Source organism: Crocodylus siamensis, chromosome 9, assembly GCF_052110815.1.
Source record: "Crocodylus siamensis isolate JL-2025a chromosome 9, ASM5211081v1, whole genome shotgun sequence".
Lineage (NCBI taxonomy): Eukaryota > Metazoa > Chordata > Crocodylia > Crocodylidae > Crocodylus > Crocodylus siamensis.
The window spans coordinates 16,095,144-16,116,906 of NC_143403.1; the positions used below are offsets into that span (position 1 = coordinate 16,095,144).

General features: G+C 38.8%; 1 protein-coding gene across 6 annotated transcripts in view; it reads left to right on the forward strand.

Moving 5' to 3' along the window:
• The window catches only part of LOC149857152 (transcription initiation factor TFIID subunit 4-like), a 206,863-nt gene that overhangs the window by 153,149 nt on the left and 31,951 nt on the right, over window positions 1-21,763 (forward strand). For 3 of the 6 annotated variants that reach the window (XM_090062586.1, XM_090062588.1, XM_090062587.1), the window contains exon 16: window positions 54-1,424. The exons of the other annotated variants lie outside the window; for them this stretch is intronic. In XM_090062586.1, coding sequence (XP_089918712.1) covers window positions 54-183 — 130 coding nt within the window. In that variant the 3' untranslated portion in view covers window positions 184-1,424. Of the gene's footprint in view, window positions 1-53; window positions 1,425-21,763 lie in introns of those variants that run through there. 6 annotated transcript variants of the gene reach the window in all.

Here is a 21,763-nt window from a genome sequence, read left to right on the forward strand (position 1 = left end):
CAGCACTTACGGCATTTATAAATTGACAGTCTGTTTCAACTTTGTGATGTAAGTTTCAACTTTACGACGCTTGATCTGATGCCAGGCCACCGAACAAGTTTGCTGCATTGCCCCTCTGCCTGGAGAACATCTGTCCAAATTTCCTTGGATACTTTCTTTAAGAAACCAGACAAGACTCCATAAGTACCTGCAGTCCAGACTTCTGAGAAGACTCCAGCCAAGAACTCGTCAAAAAGTCCAACCAAGAGCCCTTCAAAAAGTCCAGGGAAGTCATCTCAAAGAAGTCCTTCCAAATCAATATGATTTACAATATAAATATATTGATATAACTATATTACTCATCTATAATTGATTGAGTACAAAATTTGGGGGTTTTTTGGGTGAAAATAGGGTATCAGACCTTGGTTCAGGAACCAATCCCCCATTTATAATATTGTTCCTATGGGAAAATCAGTTCTGAGTTACAACATTTCGACTTAAGATGTGGTTTTCAGGAACCAATTATGTTGCAAGTCTGAGGACTGCCTGGATGGTAATCTGGAGGAGCCAAGCCCTTGGGACAGGAGCATTTGCCCACAATTACTCTTACTTTAAAAGCAGCATTCATTCCAATAAAGTCTGCAAATAAGTCATCAGAATCTCAGGATTGCTACTGAGGCTTCTAGTAAGTCTGTAAGTCTGAACACCAACAGTTAACCTTTCTCTTTTGTTAGCGGAGACAGTCAGCTAATACTGTGTCTTTTCTACCCTGTGCAGCTAGTGAGTTGTTAGGTTCTAAACTTTCTCTTTGAAAAGGAATAATTCTACAATTATACTTTGTATATTATGAATTCTTTGTATTCCATGTCCTTCTGATAACTTTTTTCCTTGTTCTTGTTCTTTATAGCCCTTTATATTGCTATATCACTAGATTTTTGTAAATTATTTTATTTTTATAACATGGGCAAAAGAATATTGAAAGAGAATTGAGTCTAAGCATCACTTGTCCTAGATAACCTTGAGTAAGCTGAGGCCATAATTCCTTCTTAAGTGTTTATGGCCCAGTAAGTTAAAGCTTATTTTGACATGCTTTAAACCCATGGATTGACACAACTGAACTGAAGAACTCGTACGATTTATTGTATTGCTCTGCATTTAAGTACACTTTAATCTATGGATCACTGACACAATAGAACAGAATAGTTATTTCATGCATGTTTTGGTGTATTATGTCAATGCTGTTCTTATTCATCTATACTGTACTAAGTACTATGAACATTTCTAGCCCTAAATAAAGCTGAGATTTTCAAAGGAGCCCAAGGAACTTAAAGACTTGGCTTCTGTCAACCTTTAATAGAAGTTGAATGCCTAAATCCTTTGGGTGGCTTTAAAAAAACCCCAGCTTTATATGTAGCTTTATTTTTGTCAGTCCTGAAATAAATGAGATTTTAATTAAAAAACCAAAAACTCACATATGGTGTTCTTATTCTCCACATTTAAGTCCAGATTCTCTCTAAAACAGGGATATGCAATCCCCGGCACATGTGCCAATTAGTGGCACGCGGAGACATTTTCCACAGTGTGCCAGGAGGTTTGCTGAGGAAAAAGTTAAAAAAATAAATTAAGTTACTGCTCCAGGCTCTCTGGAGCAGCCACAGGTCCCAGCGCCATGGCAGGCACCAAGGCTGGGGGCAGGAGAACACAGGCAGGAATGCTGCCTGTGTTCTGCTGATCCCACCCCTGGTGCCTGTGGTTGTGTGCAGGGGAACCTGCAAAACTAAAGGAGCTGCTCCTGCCGATTTTGCAAGATCCCATACGTGTGCCCTTCCCTTCCCCCACCATTGGTGCTCCCTCCTGATCAGCAGGGAGGTGAAAACCACAGTTTAAAATATGGCACAGGTTATGCCTCCCGGCTGGTCAGCAACATACAGCTGGGAGGCCTGGGCCCCTGGGCAGTCAGCGGCAATCAGCAAAAATGGTGCCATATTTAAAACTTCAGTTTTTGTCTCCCTGTCTATTGGAGGCGAGCAGCAAGTAGTGGGGCTGGGCACACAGGGGAACCTTCAAGACTAAAGTAGCCTTTGCATAGCCTGCTCCTGCCATTAATTTGGTAGGTCCCTCTCTCTCCCTCCCCCCCTAGATTTTTGCCAAGGCAGCTGGTAGGGTCCCAAGCAGCTTCTGCTGTACTGATGACCAGGTCTGGGGCTGCAGTCACAGCAAGCAGCCTGAGCCCAGCCACTATACCACACAGCAAGTCTCCCCCAGCACCACCTCTGGTGCCATCTGTGTCCCTGCCTGCCTGCCTGCATTGTTGTGGAGTGTGGAGGGGGAAAGGGACACCAGCAGCAGTGGCTGCAGCCTTGTGGGCCCAATGTCCGCACCGCTTGCCCACATGCCTGCATTGCTGGGGGGGAAGCATCCAGACTCTGGCAGCCAGTGCGTGTCATTTCTTCTTTCTCATTCCCTTCCCCCTGCCTCCCCTCTTTTTTTCCCCCTCTCTCATCACAACATGCTTAACAAAAAAAAAACAACACAACAACAAAGGTAGTGTATGAAGTTTTATTTATTATTGCCAGGTTTAAGATTTTTAGAAAATCTGGTATTTACTGTTTAAAAAAAAGCAACATTTATGATTATGAACTGTATTAATATGCAGGGTGTCCTGGCATGTACCCCCCCACCCCAGTTCTGTTTTTCTGGCATGCTGGCACTCCAGCCCCTTACAAGGTAGACATTGTATTTTTTGGTCACTCCAGCCAAAAACATTCCCTACCCCTGCTATAAAACGATTTTTTGAAATTTAAAACTTTTCTTTTAATTGCATCCTTTTTAAAAAGAGGAACATCCTACTATGTTATATGAAACAAATTCACAAAGATTCACAAATACTAACTTAATTCATTTCCCCTGCAGTAAAAAAGAAGGACATCATACATATTAGTTACCATTCTGCTTATATTGCTAGTGAGTAATTCTTCATTGCATTAAAATCATCAGGAATATGTTCTTATGTCTGTTGCAAGCAGGTTAGTGAGTCAGGAGGCAACAGAAAAATTTTATGTGGATCTCAGTTGATTAAAAAGAGAGAGAGAGAATGTCAGCCTGCTGTACAAGAAAATAAAATGTGGCTTTGTGCCAGCAAAAGCATTCTTTTTTCCCTGGTAGAACAGGTTTGCATACTGTATATATTCCTTTGATCTGTGTAACACAAAATATTCTGACAGAGGTTCAATGATTGTAATCATTTTTCCTTACTGGCCAAGACAAATTTGGTTGCTACTACTACTGAAGGTGACAATGGTAGTTGATCCCATCTGACTGCAGATATGTTGATCTAACATACAAGCTTCTCAAAGGTTTTTATCTCAAGGCATAGCTTTTGTGTTTTGAAAAAAATGTTTGAAGTCCTCATCCATTCAAGAAAGATTGCACTTTTTAAAAAGGAAAAAGAATTTTCTAAGCGAAGTAATATTCAACGTATTCATATATTCTTTATTTACCAATATTATATATTGAATAGTCTTTTATGTGCCTGTTTAGTCCAAGTTCATGTGGCAGTTATTGTTGTTTTTCCCACAATTTTGAACATAGAAAACTCATTTTTAAGCAGTTCGTGGTTTATTTCTCAGTCCCTATAGTAGATGAAGGCTTATTTCTTTTCCTGTTGCAGAAAGCAGCTAATTGCCATTGAGAGTTTTGCATAATCTTAGTCATTCTCAGGTCTCTCCTTTCCCCTTTAAGATATCTCTGTGTAATCACAATGAGTTAGTTCTAACCAACCTAACTTGCCTATTAGACACAGAATAGCTCTGTTAGTGTGGTACCACACCCTGGTCCAACATATCCTGCTTCTCAGCCGCCTTAGCCCTGAAGAGTAAGATTCGTTTTTTATCTACAGTTGGATAGGAGTGTGCCCACGAGCAGGTGCAGGGGAGCTGCAGATGCCTGGTCAGTATCCATTCCCTTTCACCTCATGGTAACTGGTGTGTGTGCATTTGCCCTAGGATTTTCATTTCTCTAGCAGTCAACTTCTAAGGTTTTTCCTTCAAAAGATGTCTCCCAATGGAAAATTAATGCTAAAAGAAAGCGAGTCTGTGAAGACCTAATTTAAATCCTGTTGGAATAAATTGGATTCTTTCCATTTATTCTAGTGGGCCCTAGATCAGACCCAATGTGCATTGACAATTTTAGGCCTCAGCAAGGCCATTTTACATAACCTGCCACACAGTACTGCCAGTCTCAGGAAACCCTGCACTTCTATGCCTTAACCTTTCAACATATGCCTGGAGAGATTCAGGCGTGTATCTTCAAATGTCAAGGTCTCTTCTTCTAGGGTTTTTTCCAGAAGATTCAGGTATTAGGCCAATACCATCAAGTGGATTTGTCTTCCTTTTCTTCTAAACCCTTTCCATATCAACTGGACCTCAAGGGCTGAACTGATTTATATTTTCCTCTTGGACTAAAAATAAATTTTTAGGTTGGGATTTTTAAATGAGCCTAGGGAAACTTTAAATTTAGGTGCACTGGGTCTTTGACCTTCTTGGACTCCTTTGATAATCCCAGCTGGAGTCCTCACAGGAAGTCCAGTAGGCTGTTGACAAGTACCAAGTGTTAAGGCAACGGTAAAAATATGTAATATTTTGGTTTCTCTCTGAGCCTTCAAAAGAAATACATTTTGGCCATGAATTCTAGGGGAATGGTTTTGCTAGTTTCTAGTATGGAAACTATTTAAGAACTGTGGGACATAAATTTTAAGTCAAATTCTCTGGCTTAAGAAGCATATCATCTTATTTGTTTGAAAAATCATTCTTCTTTCTTCCCTTCCATCCACAATGATATTACACAAATAGTATCTGCAATTCTCCTTTTGCAACAAGGAACATCTAGGGATTATTTTCTTTACAAGGGTTATCAAAACTATGCAAGTACTTCCCATTTCTAAAACGTAATGGAAGCATTATGAGAGGCAAGGATTTTTGTGAGTGATATTGTTTCTTCAACAACTGCATGGTTGGGATCAAATTATACCAGCTCTTAAATGCAGGGTATTCTTCATCAGCAGGCAGAGGGACAATTAAAACAGTGTGTAGAGCTGTGAAATTGAAGAAGTGAGAGATTCCCAGAGGTAGCAGACAAACAATAGAAGAAAAGAAGCTTGATTAATAACAGATCAAGACCTATCAGAAAGAAGGACGATCATTATCACCTGTAGTGTGAAAGAAGAATTTCAGGAATCAAGTCGATTATAATACGTTATAAAAACAATATCAGTGTTCAGTCCTTGGTTCTTAGCGTCCAGCCAACTTATGATTTTTTTGTTCCCAGGCTCTCCTTTTAAAGGTATTTTATAAATTTCCCTTGAGCATGAGGATAGCGAGGTCAGAAAGGGAGTGGTTGTTCTGTGAAAAATGTAGTAAACTAGCTTTATACCAGGGGTGTTAAACATCCAAACCCCAGTGCTGCCCCTGGGTCTGATCATCGGACTAACATGGGGGATGTGACACAACCATGTCATGGGGCTGAATCAGGCTCATGGTTCTGCTCCCCTCCCCCAGCATACCTGATCTGGCAGTTGTTTCAGCTAGTCCAGGACCTATGCTGCATGTGGCACGGATCCCAGAGGGGCTGAAATGGGCATTGCACACAGCGTAGTATGGCCAGAGTGACAGTCGAGCTGTACAGAGTGGCTGCCCTAGCCAGTTTGCGCTGCACGTGGCCCCTGCTCCATGCACTCTGGGATTCATGCTACACGCAGTGTGGATCTCAGTCCAGCTGTGTAGTGACCACAGATTGGGTATCTTGGGAGGAGAAGGAGAACCATGGGCCTGATTCAGTTTCACACCATGGCCACTCCATGTCCCCTTTGTGGGTCTGATCAGACCCAGGGGCATCACTGGGGGTCAGATGTTTTAACAGGATCATGTATGCTGGGGGAGGGGCCCCATGCCATGGATCCTGCATGGCGAGATGAGTTTGACATTTCTGCTCTACACTCTGTCTAGAATCTTAATGCTCCTAAGATTGATTTTGTTTTTGTGTAAAATTCCAATTTTAATCCATTCCACTACATTTGAATGTCATTTTATTTTTATAATGTTGATGACAAAGCAGAAGAAGACCCTGAATAATAAATTCCACATAGCAGCATTACAGCCAGGAGCTGCTTTTTTACCCATCATATGTTTCAACAGTCTTTCAGTATTGTACATTGCAAAAAATATATAGTTAGAATTCAAGATCTGCTGAAGTATTAAAAAGATTCTCTTCATGTTCACCTGGGCCTCCCAGGGCTTCAGTGGTACAACTCAACATGTCATAAAAATTATCACCTTTCTTTTAGATAACTTTGTTCTGATCAAAGGAGGTTACAGGGTAAGACAGTGAAAATCATAGTAATATCTAAACCAATATGGGTATCTCACTGTTTCAGGACTTCATGCCTCAGTCTAACAGGCCATGATTTAATTTTGATTGTCTTCTCTCCCGATTCAGGAGAGCCCTTTCTGGAATGAATTATAATTTTTCTTCCAGATTCAGGCCCCTTCACATACCAAAGATGTCATTCTGAGGTGACCCACCGTCATCAATTTGTGATACAGGCAGGCCAGCCATATTAGCATGTAGGTGTTAATGACTCTGAGCTATTGTTTGTCCTAAAAGATTATCCTAGTATTGTCAAAAGATTTTGAGGAAGCCCTTACTTAATTTTGAAGTCTATGGCGTTCACGCTGGTTTACTACATTCTTGGCCACGTTGCTGTTATCCATGTTTCCTTTTTGGTGGTTTGTTTCAAAATAACTGCCAAAGATAAAGCTTAGTGCTAAAGGGTTCTCCAAGGGTGTTTTTGAGTTGCAAGTTTTTAACATCGGAGTCATTTTGTTTCTGCTCCTCAGTAAGTATACTCAGCTTAACAGATGTCTTAGAAAGTGACCTTTTTTTTTTTTTTTTGGTTAAAAGTTTGATACTTTACACCCCAGATAGATACTGGAGGCATTTCTTCATAAGACTGACAGTAAGAAAATGTCCTGTTTCCCCACATTCACATAAAAGCAAACTGTGCACATGCTTAACTTTAAGCACGTTGATTTTGGATTGCTGAGCCCTTGAGTAGTCGCCTTGAAGTCAGTACTATTCACATTGCAGAGAGTTAATAAGATGCACGAAAGTGTTGCAGGGCGGAGTGTGCATTTAACCTTTTTTTTTTGCTTTTCCCAGTTAGTGTGGAGGCAGGTTTTACTGGTCTGTAATTCAAAATGTATTCTATTTTAGAAATGCCCCATTCCTGTTTTCCTCAGTTCATAGTCATAGTGAAGTATGGCTGGAAGGGACATCCAGAGTCATCTAGTTCAAACCCCTATCTCAAGTAGGATCATCCCTAGCCAAACCATTCTGTGCAATCCATAATCTAAATTCTGCATCAACTCTGACGCAGTGAAGACCTAATACCCTACCCTGCCACAGGTAAAGCAGGGGGAACCATGGCAGCCCAACATCCTGCTTCTATGAAATGTTGTCTATATATGCTCAAGAGACCTCAGGTAGGGGGCAGCTCTCACCCTGTCCCCTGCTACAGAGGAAGGCAAAACCCTCACAATCCATACCTATTAAAAATGTTTCTGTTGATCAAATGGATGTAAAGAATGCATTGTAAAAACTGGCGTTGTTTGACACTGCACAACTGCAATGCTGCTGTTTTGAATGTAGGACTAGTATGTCAGCCAGATTATGCCTCCAAGCCTTATATGCTATGTTTTTTGCTTAAAAAATAATTAAAATGGTAAAAAAAAATCTAATTGTTAGATCTCTGTGTTGCTGTTTCTTTTGTTACATAGTCCCTTTCAGTGAGAGACTGGGGAAAAAAAATGGGTTTTTTTGTTGTTGTTTTGCCTGGAGTCAAACAGGAGCATGCCGGTTAAAGGGATTCTGTGAGGGAGTTGGACTGGAGATGGCCTGAGGGAACTTGGGGAACCATCTACCACCAGCAGCTTGTCTGTGCTAGCTAATTATAGCTGGGGTACTGTTTACTTTAGTGGTATACTCCACTCCTTATTTATTAGTTACTTAGTTACTGCTTGCCTTGGAGTTACAGGCTTGCAGCCAGTTGCTGTAAGGAAGGTGCAGCAGGAAGGGAAGGGCATCGTGTATTGCAGCAAATCGCAGCTCACCAACTTTGGCACCTCTTTTCAAACACAAAAGTGTAGCCAGCTATCGCATGGGGGGAGAGCACTGGGTGAGGAGGAAAAACATATAGGGAAAATTTGAGGAAATGTGTCTACCTTCACGGTCTGTGGGATAAAACTAGGGTTAATAAAAATGGTTTAGAAGAGAGATTTCCCCCAAACAATAAAAGGTTTATATGTAAAGTTCTTGTAAGGGTCTAAGAGACTTAGGAGCATGCCCCATTTTTTTCAAAACAGCCTCACTTCTGATCTACGCAACTGGACTGTGTTAATCAAAGGTGTATAATTTGAACATTCTGGTATCCATTTTATTTTGGTTTATATTGGTTTTTGTAGCTCCCATCAGCAAATGTTTGGGCTCAAGCTAAAATGATTTTTAAATTGATGCAAGAGATTTCACACAAGTTGCACAGGTTCTTAGTAAAGTGGCTTATGTTAAACAAGTGCAGCTGCTGTGTTAAGATAAGTCGCCTAGTTATTTAGTAGTACAAGTCTTTGGGCTTCTAAGTCTTTTAAGGACCTGCAGAAGATTTTACATTCAGTTATCTTCAGTTATAAGCCATGGGACAAGGTCCGTTGATTACTTGCATGGGTGGGAGTAGCACACTAGATCTGTTTCCATTTGTGCTCTTTTTTGTGATCCTAATAATAGCCGGCTCTCGCATTGGACTGGTGGCAGCGCTGAACTAGAAAGCAAAGGGGTGAAGAATGGTAGCATGGCTAGGGAGGGTGAATTTTTCACTTGTAATGGCATGCAGTTCTTTAACTGTGTTTGGTAAAGTGGAAGACATCATGAATGTTATCCATGACATCATGGAAATGACAGCTCTTCATGCCATCCTTAACAAGTAAGAAAGGTATTTCCTCTCCTTCAGAGCCTGGGGCATAACGATAAGCAATATGACCCAACTGTCCCTACAGTGGGCCAATTACTGAAGAGTTTAGAAGAGTGAAGTTGGCAAACCAGCAGAGTGAGACCCCCACAAAAAGGGAAAGTTCCATCTCAAAAGGAAGAGGTTGGAAGTAAAGGGAGCATAACAGGTTAAATAGCTTTGGCCGAAGACGTGAGTACCCCTAGGCAGACCAGCATCTCTAATCAGTAGTAGTGATACTAGCTCTGAGGGGAGGGAAACTCAGGCTGGTGCTCTCATGTAACATTAAAAAGGACAAGCAGTCTGTCAGGGGAAAAAAGTCATTGGCATGGGATTTCTTTCTTGATCAAAGAGACAGCAGCACTGCAGTCTGATTTCTCTATAAAGGAAGTGTTGGCAGAGGAGATTTTTTTTCCTAGGCTGTACCAGTAATCTGTGATGCCACTTCCTGAGCTATAAAAGGAATCGCCTAGCAATGTCTAAGAGATTTAGGCTTGTCTTAATTTTAACTTTTTTCCCTCCCTTAACACTCCCACTTCGCCCTTTCAGTCAGAAGTACTTTTACAAAGCAGTTTGCATGGTTAGTTCTGATGAATGTGAAAAAATATGTTAGCTGCCTGGTGCTTATCATCAAATCCAATATATATCTGGTCATCTTTACTAATAATTTATTTTTAAAAAATCAGAAAATGCCAGTTCAGAAGATTACTTTCCTTTCAACTTCTTCCCTGGCAAAGTAAGACAGCCCTTGGCCTTTTGGTAAGACGCTTGCCGCTAGAAAATTCTCTCGTATTAGTATTTCTTAGCCCTAGTTATAACCACAAGTGCCAGGACTTTTTCATTTCCCATTGACTCCATTTTTACCTTATTTAATAACAGAAGAAATCTGCATGCAAGCTGCAAGTACTGTCCTTAGTGGTATTATGAGCTAGGCAGGTAATTGGAGTAGAAGTAATTCCATAGGATGCTAGAAGAAATGAGCATTTTCTGCATTCTTCAAATTTTACAGGATATATAAACTGGTTCAGAGCCAGTAATGGAAGACTTCTAAAAGGACAAAAAGTTAAAATAGGGAAAACATTTGTTTTTTGAAGAAGATGTAAAGAAAAATAGTGGCACCCTTGATTAATTCCCTGTTTTTATTCATCTTTCCATCACTGTATAGTGATACGGCGTTCTCCACCCAGAATCTATTGCAGAAATATAGCCTTTAGCTTTGCGAATTTCTTACTGAACAGTAGTTTAAGATAGAAACTTCTTAATTTCTTTGATGTTCTAACAATAGAGTATGACTTCTGAACCCAGTATACTGAAAGAACCCCAAAGGAGAATACTTAACTCTGTTTCTTCATCTGCTTAAAGAAATGCTTTGGATTTGAATGTTGAATCAGTTACTTTAAGATTTTAATCAAGAAACAAAGTGATGTAACAGAATATGAGATCACGAGACGATTTTATTTTTCAGTGTACATGTTCTTTGGACTGTTTTGCTCATAGGTGAGAAGAATTACAAAATATTATCTTTTACCCTTTACAGTCATTGTTGTTGCTTTGACCTGACCCATTTGTCTGTGGCCATGTTGTTGTTAAACCAGTCATATATTTTACTAGCAAACTCTTAAAGTTGCATATCAAATTAAGAAATTCCTTAATTATGGTCTCATGAAAAAGTAACTGAAGTAAATTGAATAAAACCTTGCAATACTTTAAAAAAAATCTCGGCTTTTAGAGAGTAGTTCTAAAAGTCATGTATATAGACTATGTACTCTAATCTAAGAAAGCAAAGGAATCTGGTCAAATTTAAATAAAAGTTAGTAGCTTTTCCCCTGCTTGGAAAAAAGTGATCATAGATATTTCAGTGACAATTCAGTAGACATACTATTGATCTTTTGGAAAGAGTCTTAATTTCTGAACCCAGAATTTTTATTTCATAAACTGATATTTTTATTGTTGTTTATAATAGCTATTTTCATTAATTGTTCAAACTTTGAGATTAAGATGGTGGTTTGTTCTCCAATTTTTCTGTTGTAGAAGCATAATACAGTTCATAATCCATTTCTTGTTTATCCAGAAGCAACTGGTTTGAAGTGAAAAAGGAGATTATCCAATAATAACCACAATGAGAAACAAAGCTATTGTTTGTTTATCCCATTTAACTTTTAAAAGACCTTATATAGTCCTTATATTACAACAATACATCCATTTTTATGATGGTCTAAAATGGTCTAGTTCTTGCTGCTTATCTTTGTATTGCTTTAAGTAGAAAGTTAGGGTTGGAAGGGACCTCAGGAGGTCATCTAGTCCAACCCCCTGCTCAAAGCAGGACCATCCTCAAGTAGATCACTCCAGCCGAAGATGTGTCTAGCTGGGTTTTGAAAACCTTCAAGGATGGAGCTTCCATCAACTTTCTGGGTAACCTGTTCCAGTGTTTTACTCCCCTCCCAGTAAGAAAATTCTTCCTAATATCTAACCTACACTTCCCTTGCTGCAACCTGAGACTGTTGCTCCTTGTTCTGTCATCTGCGACCACCGAGAACAGTCCAGCTCCAAATCCCACTTGAGGTAGTTGAAGGCTGCTATTAAATCTCCTCTCAGTATTATCTTCTCCAAACTAAATAAGCCCAGTTCCTGCAGCCTTTCCTCATAAGTCATGTCCCCCAGCCCCCTCACCATTTTGTTGCCCTCTGCTGGACTCTCTCCAGCTTGTCCACATCCTTTCTGTGGTGGGGGGCCCAAAACTGAACACAGTACTCCAGATGTGGCCCTTCCAGTGCTGATTAGAGGGACATAATCACTTCCCTTGACCTACTGGCAATGCATCTAACAATGCAGCTCAGTATGCCTTTAGCTTTCTTTGCAACCAGGGCACACTGCTGGCTCATATTCAGTTTATTGTCCACTGTAACCCCGAGTGCTTTTCTGCAGAGCTGCTACTTAGTCAGCCACCCCCAGCCTGTATCGGTGCATGGGGTTGTTCCACCCCAAGTGCAGGACTTTGCACTTGTCCTTGTTGAACCTCATGAGATTTGTTTTGCCCAGCTTTCCAATTTTTCCAGGGTCACCCTGAATCCTGGCCCTACCCTCCAGCATATCTACTAGTCCCCCCAGCTTGTAATAAATGTAAAGGTATTAAATTGTACTACAGGAATATATGAAAAGAAGAGTAAACAAGATTTCTCATTGTGGAAATGTTACTCCAAGCTGCAGATTCTGCAGACACTATTTTTACTCTTATCTAAATGATGACTTTGGATTTATATAAAATAGTTTTTAAACAAGGCCCTGCCAAATGTTTTCTAATATACTTTTCATTTATTTTCTTTAATTGTATAGACACATTCCTCTTTAGCTTAAATGTACTTTCCCTTCAGTCATAATGAAAATTTTATTTTAAGAATTTCTGATATTGTGTTTACTTCCTCAGGATCTCCCTGAGTTATTTGGCTAGCTGCTTCCTGAAAGTTCAAAGTTACTTGAGTTTTTTCCTGTACTTTGTGATATAATTTTACCCTGTAAAACAAACAAAAAAATCAAAACAAAAACACTTCCATAATAATTCCCTGGTCTCTGTCTCAAGACAAAGCTACCTAACTTCTGTCTGGTTAGAATGAATGTCACGTAAAACAGACAAATCAAGCTGTGTCAGATTAATCCTCCCTAAGCTGCTTACACTCCAGTTGCATAGAAAGACACCATAACATGGAGAACTTGTTCAGAATTGACACCAAACTAGAGATTGCATATCAAACAAAATGTTTTACCTACCTAGTCTGAAGCCTAGCTTTTAGTGTGAATTGTTCTTCTAAATCTGATAATAGAACACTTCTGGCTGACTGTACCATATCATCTTGACATTTGGAATACAGATATATGAGAAGCATGTCATGTTAACAGAACACTACAACAGTCATACTTTGTCTCAATTGATGGGGGAATCACAGCATACAGAGTAATTCATGTTGACAGTAAGAACTTGCAGATGGGCAACCTAAAATGGTGAAATCATTATAGAAATTTATCTAACTGGTTGAATGGCCATAGCAGATTGGTTGAGCCAGTCACTACATCAAAAAAAGGTTTTGAAGCAGATTTCTTCACCACTGCAAATTCTAGATTACATCTTTGTTCTTGGGTTAAAAATAAATGTATTCCAAAGGTTTGTTTAAAGAGAGAGAGAGGAGCTTCTTCCTGAAAAATATAGACACAGTTCTTAATGGTAAATTTTAGACAAATTCAGCATTTTTTTTTTATTTAATCTTTGGGAAATGATTTTGAAAATAAAGCAAAAAATAGCTGAAGATATGTATGTTTGTATATTTTAATTTTTTCTTGAAGGGCATGGTTGTAATTTAATAACCAACTTAATCCTACATTCATTTTCATTAGTTCAAAGAGGCCTTACATAGTCTCTTTCTTCATTTATTTAATCTGTTATCTATGTATGACATCAGATTTTTTTCTGGGCAAAAAATGAATAAAGATGGGACTAAGGAAAATAACCATCTTAAGTATTTAAGAGAGATTATTTATAAATGAATCTTCTCTATATTTACTTCAATATTTTACAGCTTTCATTTCCAAAGATACATATAGATTTTTTTTTTTGCCAAACTAGATTTTTTTTTTACCACTTTTACTTATACAGTCTCTTGAAGTGCTGAGCTCTTAGGATGAGGAGAGTCTGTAAGAGCAGCTTAGCTGGCAAGAACATGGTTTCAAATATTTTTCTTCAGATATATGTAAGTCCGTATCTATAAATACAAGCAAGTAAGCAAGAATATGAAGAACAAAGCAGTCTTATTCCTTCATCGTGTTTTTTATTTTAAGTAATCACCTTTGAATATATGTGATTGTCTTCCCTTCCTTCACAGAACTTTGCTTCTTGACATTAACTGAGACGGGTAGCACATATATACATTTCAAAAGAGACAGAAACTGCTGGTGTTTTGGAGATTCACTATTCTTTTCATACCTTAGTCCTTTTTCTGTGTTATCTCCTTCTCAGGTTGTGACGGTCACAGGTATGCTGGAGCACTAGTGCATAGGCACCTATACATTCTTGTTCTAGAGGGTTACAGGCACTGTCTCCTCTAGGGCCTGTCACCACCACTTCTCGCAGTAGCCAAAGGGGCGGGTAAAGAACATAATGAGTTGCTTTCTGGCACCCAGTCATTTAGCATATTCCCAGCCTGAGATGAGTGGTAAAAAGGGTTCAGACTCTGATCCATGTGCATCTGGGCTGTGAGCATACTTAATGAATACCTTTTGCAAGTGTTTGTGTCAAAAAAATATAAACTAGGTGTATTCAAGTTATTTCTTAAAGCCTGAAGTGAACTGATTTGTAAGCACTTTCTATATAACTGCTTCCAAACAACTCTGGAATTACTTCCAATATTCACTTTGTTTCAGTTTCTGATCCAAATCAGTGACATGCTTATAGAGCTCACAGGTCTCTTTTGAGACAGCATGTTGTACTGTGGCCAACCCCCTGGGCCAGCTCAAAACTATATTTATTTTAAAGTTACCGTATTATTACTGAACGCTTTCTTCAACAAAAAAATCTTTGAGTAAGGGACAAAATTGTTCTGTAAACATTATTTAATTCTGATTCTCCTCTGGATTGTCTCTGAATGTAGATGCAATCCTTCTCTAAGTTCACATATTGGTGGCCCATACTGATGTAGTACCAAAGGGTAAATTGACTGTGTGCCAACGAGGGCGCAACTCTGGAAGGCTGACTAAATACATAACCACAGCTGATTTCCTTCAGAGGTAAACAAACAGATTTCCATTAATGTCTGACAGGGCTTTGCTCCTAATACATATTTGCAGATTCTAGCTCAGGGTAGAAGTAATAATAATAATAATGATCATCATGATGACAGTGATCATTTTTATTTATGTGGTGCCTATCTGCCAAAGAACCCCATTGAACCTTGCTATATAGATGACAGGTAGAACTGAATAATAAAATACTGAAAGCTTGAAAACTTCAGAAATATCTTAGATACAACAGGCTAGTTCCCTGGCATGTTATAATGTTTGAAGGTCAAGCATTCTAGAAGTCCAACCCTGCAGAGTGGAAACATTTACACAAGGCAAAACCCAGTCTTCCCTTGAATCACAAGCCCTCTTTAAGTGACCGAAACTTATTAAGATGCTTGGAACTATATCCAGTTAGGTCTTTAAAACTTAAACCTTAATCTTTGCCTACAGACATAGGCAACCATTGCAGAAAGCAAAACAGAAGGTATCCTGAATTCCCCTTTCTCAGCCTTGGTAATAACCAATACAATATACAAGGCACTTATACAGCAGCTATGAGCAGTTGAGGTTGAGCTTCAGTTTTGGAGCATGTTTCTAGAGTCCAGTCTGGAGCTCACAGTGGCTTACATTACAGTTACCCAGTTAATATGTAAGAAGGAAGGCTGATAAATCTGGTAACTTTCTTAGTATGTTGCTATTCCGCCCTGATCACCTGAAAATGTAGTCACCCCTTTGTCTAGTTATTTATCTGAAGCAGTAGGTTATTAAAGGGAGGCCTGTAGTGGGAGCACTTTCTATCCTTTCACCTGACCAGGTCAAACCAATCAGCATATTTATATATTTTCCTAAGGTTTAATCTCAACAAATTTCTAGTTAGACTTTTTACCCTCATAATACAATTCTGTAGGTACAAGCAAATTCCTTAAATAGCCTGTAGCAGCAAAGCACTTAAGTATGTGCCAAACTTTAAGCACGAGACCTAAGTCTGTAGAGAGAGAGAGAGAGAGAGACTTTGAGAATTATCTGCATACCAAAGTGATATCCCAAACTATACATTTTAAAAATATCTCCCCAAAGCATGTCTCGCAATATAAAAGCTTGAAATACTTCAGAGCCAAAGTTAACCCATAGAGAACACCACTTTCAGTGCAGTCCAAGGGAGTGTGAATTCTCCTGTTGCCATGATGGCTGTACATCTATTCCTGATTAAGTATAGTTGAATTTATCTTATGTGTTCATCTTTGTCTTTGCTGTTAATAACCAATGCCTGAGTAAGGATAGGCTCTTTTGCAGAATGCATATCTGAGAGATTTGTTATTCCTTTATCTCCAAGATGTATCTTTTGACTGGTTTTTCACTCTCAAATTGATTATACAGTCCTTGTTTTTGACCTCCCTTACTTGTATTCTCATTTTGCACCTTGTTATTCATTTACCTTTGTACATTAACAAGCATATAGATTAGAGAGTAATTAACAATACTGTATTACTGTTAAGGGAGACATTTTCCTTACGAAGAGAGGGCATTTATGTAATATGGGTAGCTCTACTAAAAGACTCCTCTTTGAACTCTTGTGTTGTAGTGAAAGTTGTGTACCATTGTATAAAATGATACCATGCCAGAGTAATTACAGACCTGATGACAGAAACTTGAGGGATTATGCACAACATAAATATTGTGCATTTTCTGGTGATATGCTTTCTTGAGAAGAAGTAGACTAGAAGTGCTGGATCAGCCCCCCTTATGGTCCTATGGGCTAGATGAATATCACAGGGTCTGTCCATGGGCAAGATCCCATACATGGATCAAGCAAGCATGCTGGTCCAATCCTGTGCACCCAGATCCAGGTACACATTCTCACACACGGCCATGTCATCTGGCCCACAAAGCTCCCCGTGGATACGGAAGTTTGGCAGCATGGGACCAACAATCTATACTGCCACTGCTCCTATCTCATCAAATTTCAGGACCCTTGGAGGGCCCTGCAAGTCAAATGACAGCCTCTGTGGGCCAGGGGTTAAGCACAGCTGGAATAAATGATACTAACGCTCAGAAGAATATAAGGAAATTTCCACAGACAAGAAAATATTGTAAATATTCAGTTGAGATTGACCTTGGCATAGATGAGGATAAAATCTTTTATTATTTGGCTCTCTGAAAATACTGAAATGGGGAAGAATTGTTGAGAAATCAAGCTAGATTTGTGCCAAGCAGGTTGAGAAAAAGTGCTCTAGTACCTTGTGTAAGATTTCTTTTTATGTTTCTGTTTACTACAACTGTAAGATATCTTAGACTTCTGATTCAGTTATCTAATCAATTTCAGTTTAGCTGACCTATCTGATAGGCACTTGACAAGTAGTCACTAAGAGTTTGTAAATCAGATAGGAAGTGAATGGATCTTGGAGTTGCTGTTCGGATGTACTGCTGGGTAGGTACTGTGTAAGGGTTACCACTTCTGATTGAAGTCTTTTTCTCTTTGTATAAAAGCAGCATAATTAATCAGACTTTAATGAATTCAGGTACTGCCAGTTTGTCACCTAAAGAGAAAAGTTATCAGAGCAGGGTAAAATCCAAATTGAAACTATGGTCATGATTAGTATTTATTATTTTAGAATGTTTTAACACATCTGACGTAAAAATAGAGGCCTAACCCAATTTTTGTCTTTTATAAGCAATATTCTAATATATTTGTGTATAGCTTTTAGTGGTAAATTGAATAAGAAGGCTAATGTAGTCACTCAGTCACTGAATGGGGGGGTTGGGGTGGTGCAGGCACTAAGGTGCATAGTTGACAGCTCAGAGGTCACAAGTTTGAGGCCATAGCAGAAGCGCTTATAGCACAGCCCTGTCAGATTTCAATGAATCTGTGAATTTCTTGTCACAAGGACACAAAAAAGGAAAAGAAATTCACTGAACAAAAGGATATTAGGTCTTGTGTATGCATGTTTAAAGAATGGCTGCATTTGGTGCTACATGTCCTTTTAAATTGTAGTCTTTATTTATTTACATCAAATGCCCACATCATACATACCTATTCTCTTGACTAATGGACTTATGAGCTCAGCTAGGGTCAATGCAGTTCAGTATTTCAGTGGAAGAGTAGGAGAGAAAATCCATGTGCTACAAAGTGATAAGACTTTCTACCGCTACCTTATTACAAGTTGTTTTTTAGCATTATATGGAGATTGTTGGGGGGAAAATGATATTGGAAGAGTACATTGTTTACTAAGAGATGCTGCTTTAGTTAATATAATGAGCTAAATTAGTAGTTGTTATATTCTTGCTAACTTTCCTTTCTCTACTAGTACATTGTCTTTCATAACCATATGCACAGAAATACTATTGTTAGTGTTACAGAAAAGTAGAACAGTTTTCTTCTTCATGTAACCTTTCAGCAGTTGTTATTTTTTTACCATATATTGCAGAGGTTATCAGATTAAGTCCTTTTAAAGAGAATATAGTAAATGGAAATACTGAAGTCATAGGAAGAAGTTGTTCAGTTATGCCGGCTTTGCCATCAGAGTTCTCCCTTTTAGACACAACTGAGTGAAAATGTCCTTGTGGCCATGTTCTTTGGATATTTGTGGCTCTTACAGGCTTGATGTTTGCTGTGCCCATATGCTATGAGAGTTCAGTGGCTGATGTGAGTAGTAGAAATTGCAGTCAACGGGCCAGAGTATTCTGGTTGACCATAATGGAGTTCAGAGCTCCTTATAACAACTTAGCAAAGGGGAGTGTCAGGAACACATGTGGAAATATTGAGTTACTGGTCTAATGAGATATGTAAGCCATGTGGTGAAGCAGCAGTGCAAGCCTATTATGTTAGTGTGCCCTTTCTTTAATACAGGCAATTTTATAAGAAATCTGTTCAATACCTGCTTCAGAGACTAAATATTGTAAATATTTATCACTAGCACAGAATGATAAAGCAGACAACTGTCACATGAATATCACTTGCTCAGGTGTCTATGAACCAAAACAGGAGAGGCAAATGATATTTTTGACCGATTAATAGGGTGACCAGGTGTCCCATTTTTCCTGGGACTGCCTCAGATTTCGGAGAGTGGTTCTGGGCATGGGGTGCAGATTAAAATGAGCATCCCGGGCACAAGGAAGAGTTGGTAGTGAGGCAGAGTGGTGCAATGCCTCAGGAAGTGGTGAGGGCAGACACAGCAGCTGCTTGCCTGTTGCACCATACCTCTCTGCCTTTTCCTGCAGTGGCGCCACGTGCACTGACTTGGGAAGGGGAAGAGGAGGCAGTGCCCCATATTTCCAGCTGGGACTTTTGGTCACCTACTTGTTATCCAGTGCGAGTTGGACAAGACCTAAGATTGTGCATGTGAAGTTTTAATTCATGTAGACAGTGAGAATTCAGAATTTGACCAGGACAAGAACATTTTAAGAATCATAGTTCATAGATTGTAAGGCTGAAAGGGACCTTGGAGGATCATCGGGTCCAGCCCCCTGCACCAGACCGGAAAGACAACTGTGGTCAGGTGACCACAGCAAGGTGATTGTCCAGTCATGCCCTATCTAAATTGATTTCACTAAGAGAGCTAAATTGATTTTGCTAAGAAGGCATTCCAGAAAACCAGGGGAGAAATGAATGACATATTAAAATGTATCTTTTCCTCCCCACAGTTGGTTCAATGAAACACATTATACAAAAAGTTGAGCTTTGAGTAGATGGAAGAAGGAATAAAATAATTAAGTGTCAGGTTAGTTCCCATTGTTTCATTCTCTAGATGCAAGCCACCACACTTCCAACACTGATGCACATTACAGTTGACTGGAGCCAAAGGGCCATTGTCAGATTCTCCCCTTACGTTTTCCTTCAAATGCTGATTTGTTAAAGTTTAAGGGGCCAGGGGTTGAGAAGATTTGATTTCCAGTTTGTGGTAAAGATGGCTAGCTCTGACTCCCACCCTGTTATATAACAGCCAGAATTCACAGTAGATACTTAAGACAGCATTTTAGGGCCTTTTGCAAGAGCTAATTTATCTTTGTGTTGCACCATGTTGAGATGTAACCATACAAGTACTAGTACCTACTTCTATTTTTAGTTTAATATATTTGGTATTTGGTCAAGATTCAAAGATTAAGATGAATGTGTTGAAATCTGATGCAGTGTTTATTTTCCTATAACTGAAAAGTATATATCCCACCATAGTCCTGTGTTGAAACTATCACTCAGTTGGGTTGCTTGCTGGCTTCGGGGCACCACCTTTTACCTTTGTCTTTCCTCTCTTCTCCCTTGCATCCTGTTCCCTTCAATGCAGATACACACACATACCCAGAACAAACAAAAAATAAATTAAAGGCTAATTTTTTAATGCAAAGAGTTTGTTTCCATGGATTGAGACTTCACTTATAAATTGGAATGAAACAGATTTTCTGTGAATTAGATTCATGTTAATGAATTTTCCTTTTACTTATTCTTTTTTTTTTTTTTATAAAAATGGAGATGTTTCAAGAAACTAGGCCAAAGAATAAAATGTTTTAAGTATTCGTATACTTTTATTTTTGCATTCAAATAACAGTTCAAGGTACAACATTTTATTAACAAGAGTATTTTGGAACAAGGTTAGCAGTGCTTAGCCAAATAATAAACAGTCTGAATGTACATTTGTGTAGACCTCTGACATATTAAAGAGGAAATTAGGTTAGATCTGCTTTGCTATGAGATAAAAAGCAAGTCTGAGTTGAAAAGCATAATAGTAGTAAAAAATGAGGTACAGTTTTAGAATGAAATGACAGTGGAGACTTGGCAGATTAGCTTTGCCTTAAGTCTAAGATAGTTAAAATAACCCTGTTTAAAATTTAGAAATTGTAATTTACATGTTACTTTATTATTATTCAGATTAATACTAAAAGGGCAGCAGAAGTACAAGGAAATTGTACATTATTTTTCTTCTCCATCACAATAAAGATTTATTTCAAAATTATTCTTTTCTTTCAATGCCTTCAATTTTGTTGTTGTTTTTGTTATGTCAAAAAGTAACTTTTATTTCTAGCTGTGTATTAATGCTACTAAGAAATAAAGATGCTTTTAGAAAATGCTTTCAAGCACAAAAGGAGATGGTTTTCAAGAGATTATTTTACATATTTACATATTTTACCTTAAGCATTTTGTAGACACTGCCTACTGGTGAATGTATCAGATTTTTACACACTCTTTCAAAATGAACCAGTTTTGCTTCTAAGCCATTGCAAAGGGAGGAAATGAATTCTAACTTTTTTCACTTCATTTTCACATCCTCACATTTCCTTATTTCACATGGTTTAAAACAAAATGCCTCTAGCACTATTTTTCCTTTCTCAAGAGCAAAGTGAATGTGACTTTTCTAAGGGGGTCACAGGATGCCTCTAAGGCCTGTGGGTGTTACTGGACTGCTGCCTGCTTTCAGCTTAACTGAAGGGCTTGTCATAGTTTTCATCTCCTAAGAAATTAGCCCTAGGCACTGGCCAGAAGCAGGAGAAGGCAGCATTATGAGTCCCACGCTGGTTATTTCCCACTGACATCAAATCCTGAGGTTTTAAAATTAATCCCATACAAAGACAACCCTTCATTTTGGTGCCAGTTTGAAATTAGACTGCAATAATGACCTTTTAAAGATGCCTAGTTGTTAAGATAACCCCCTGTTGAAACTTAAAGGTAGCCATTGCACCCTGTGTTGATAAGACGAAACTGACGCTTTAGCAGATTTTGTAAAGGTGACTTGAAGTCACGGCCAGTGTCTTGACCTATGCTGCCAAAAGGAATGAAACTGATAGCTAACCAAGACTGCTTAGCTTTGTCTCTCACTAAATCTTACATCCAGAAACAAACAAAGGGTCTTTACAAAGTTCCAGCGGGCAGACTAGTTACAAACTAGGAATAGAAGACTTTCACAAAAAGGGGTCTGACTTTACTACCAGAAAAAGTTAATATACTGATCGTTCAGGGTGTCTGTTGAAAGCTTATAT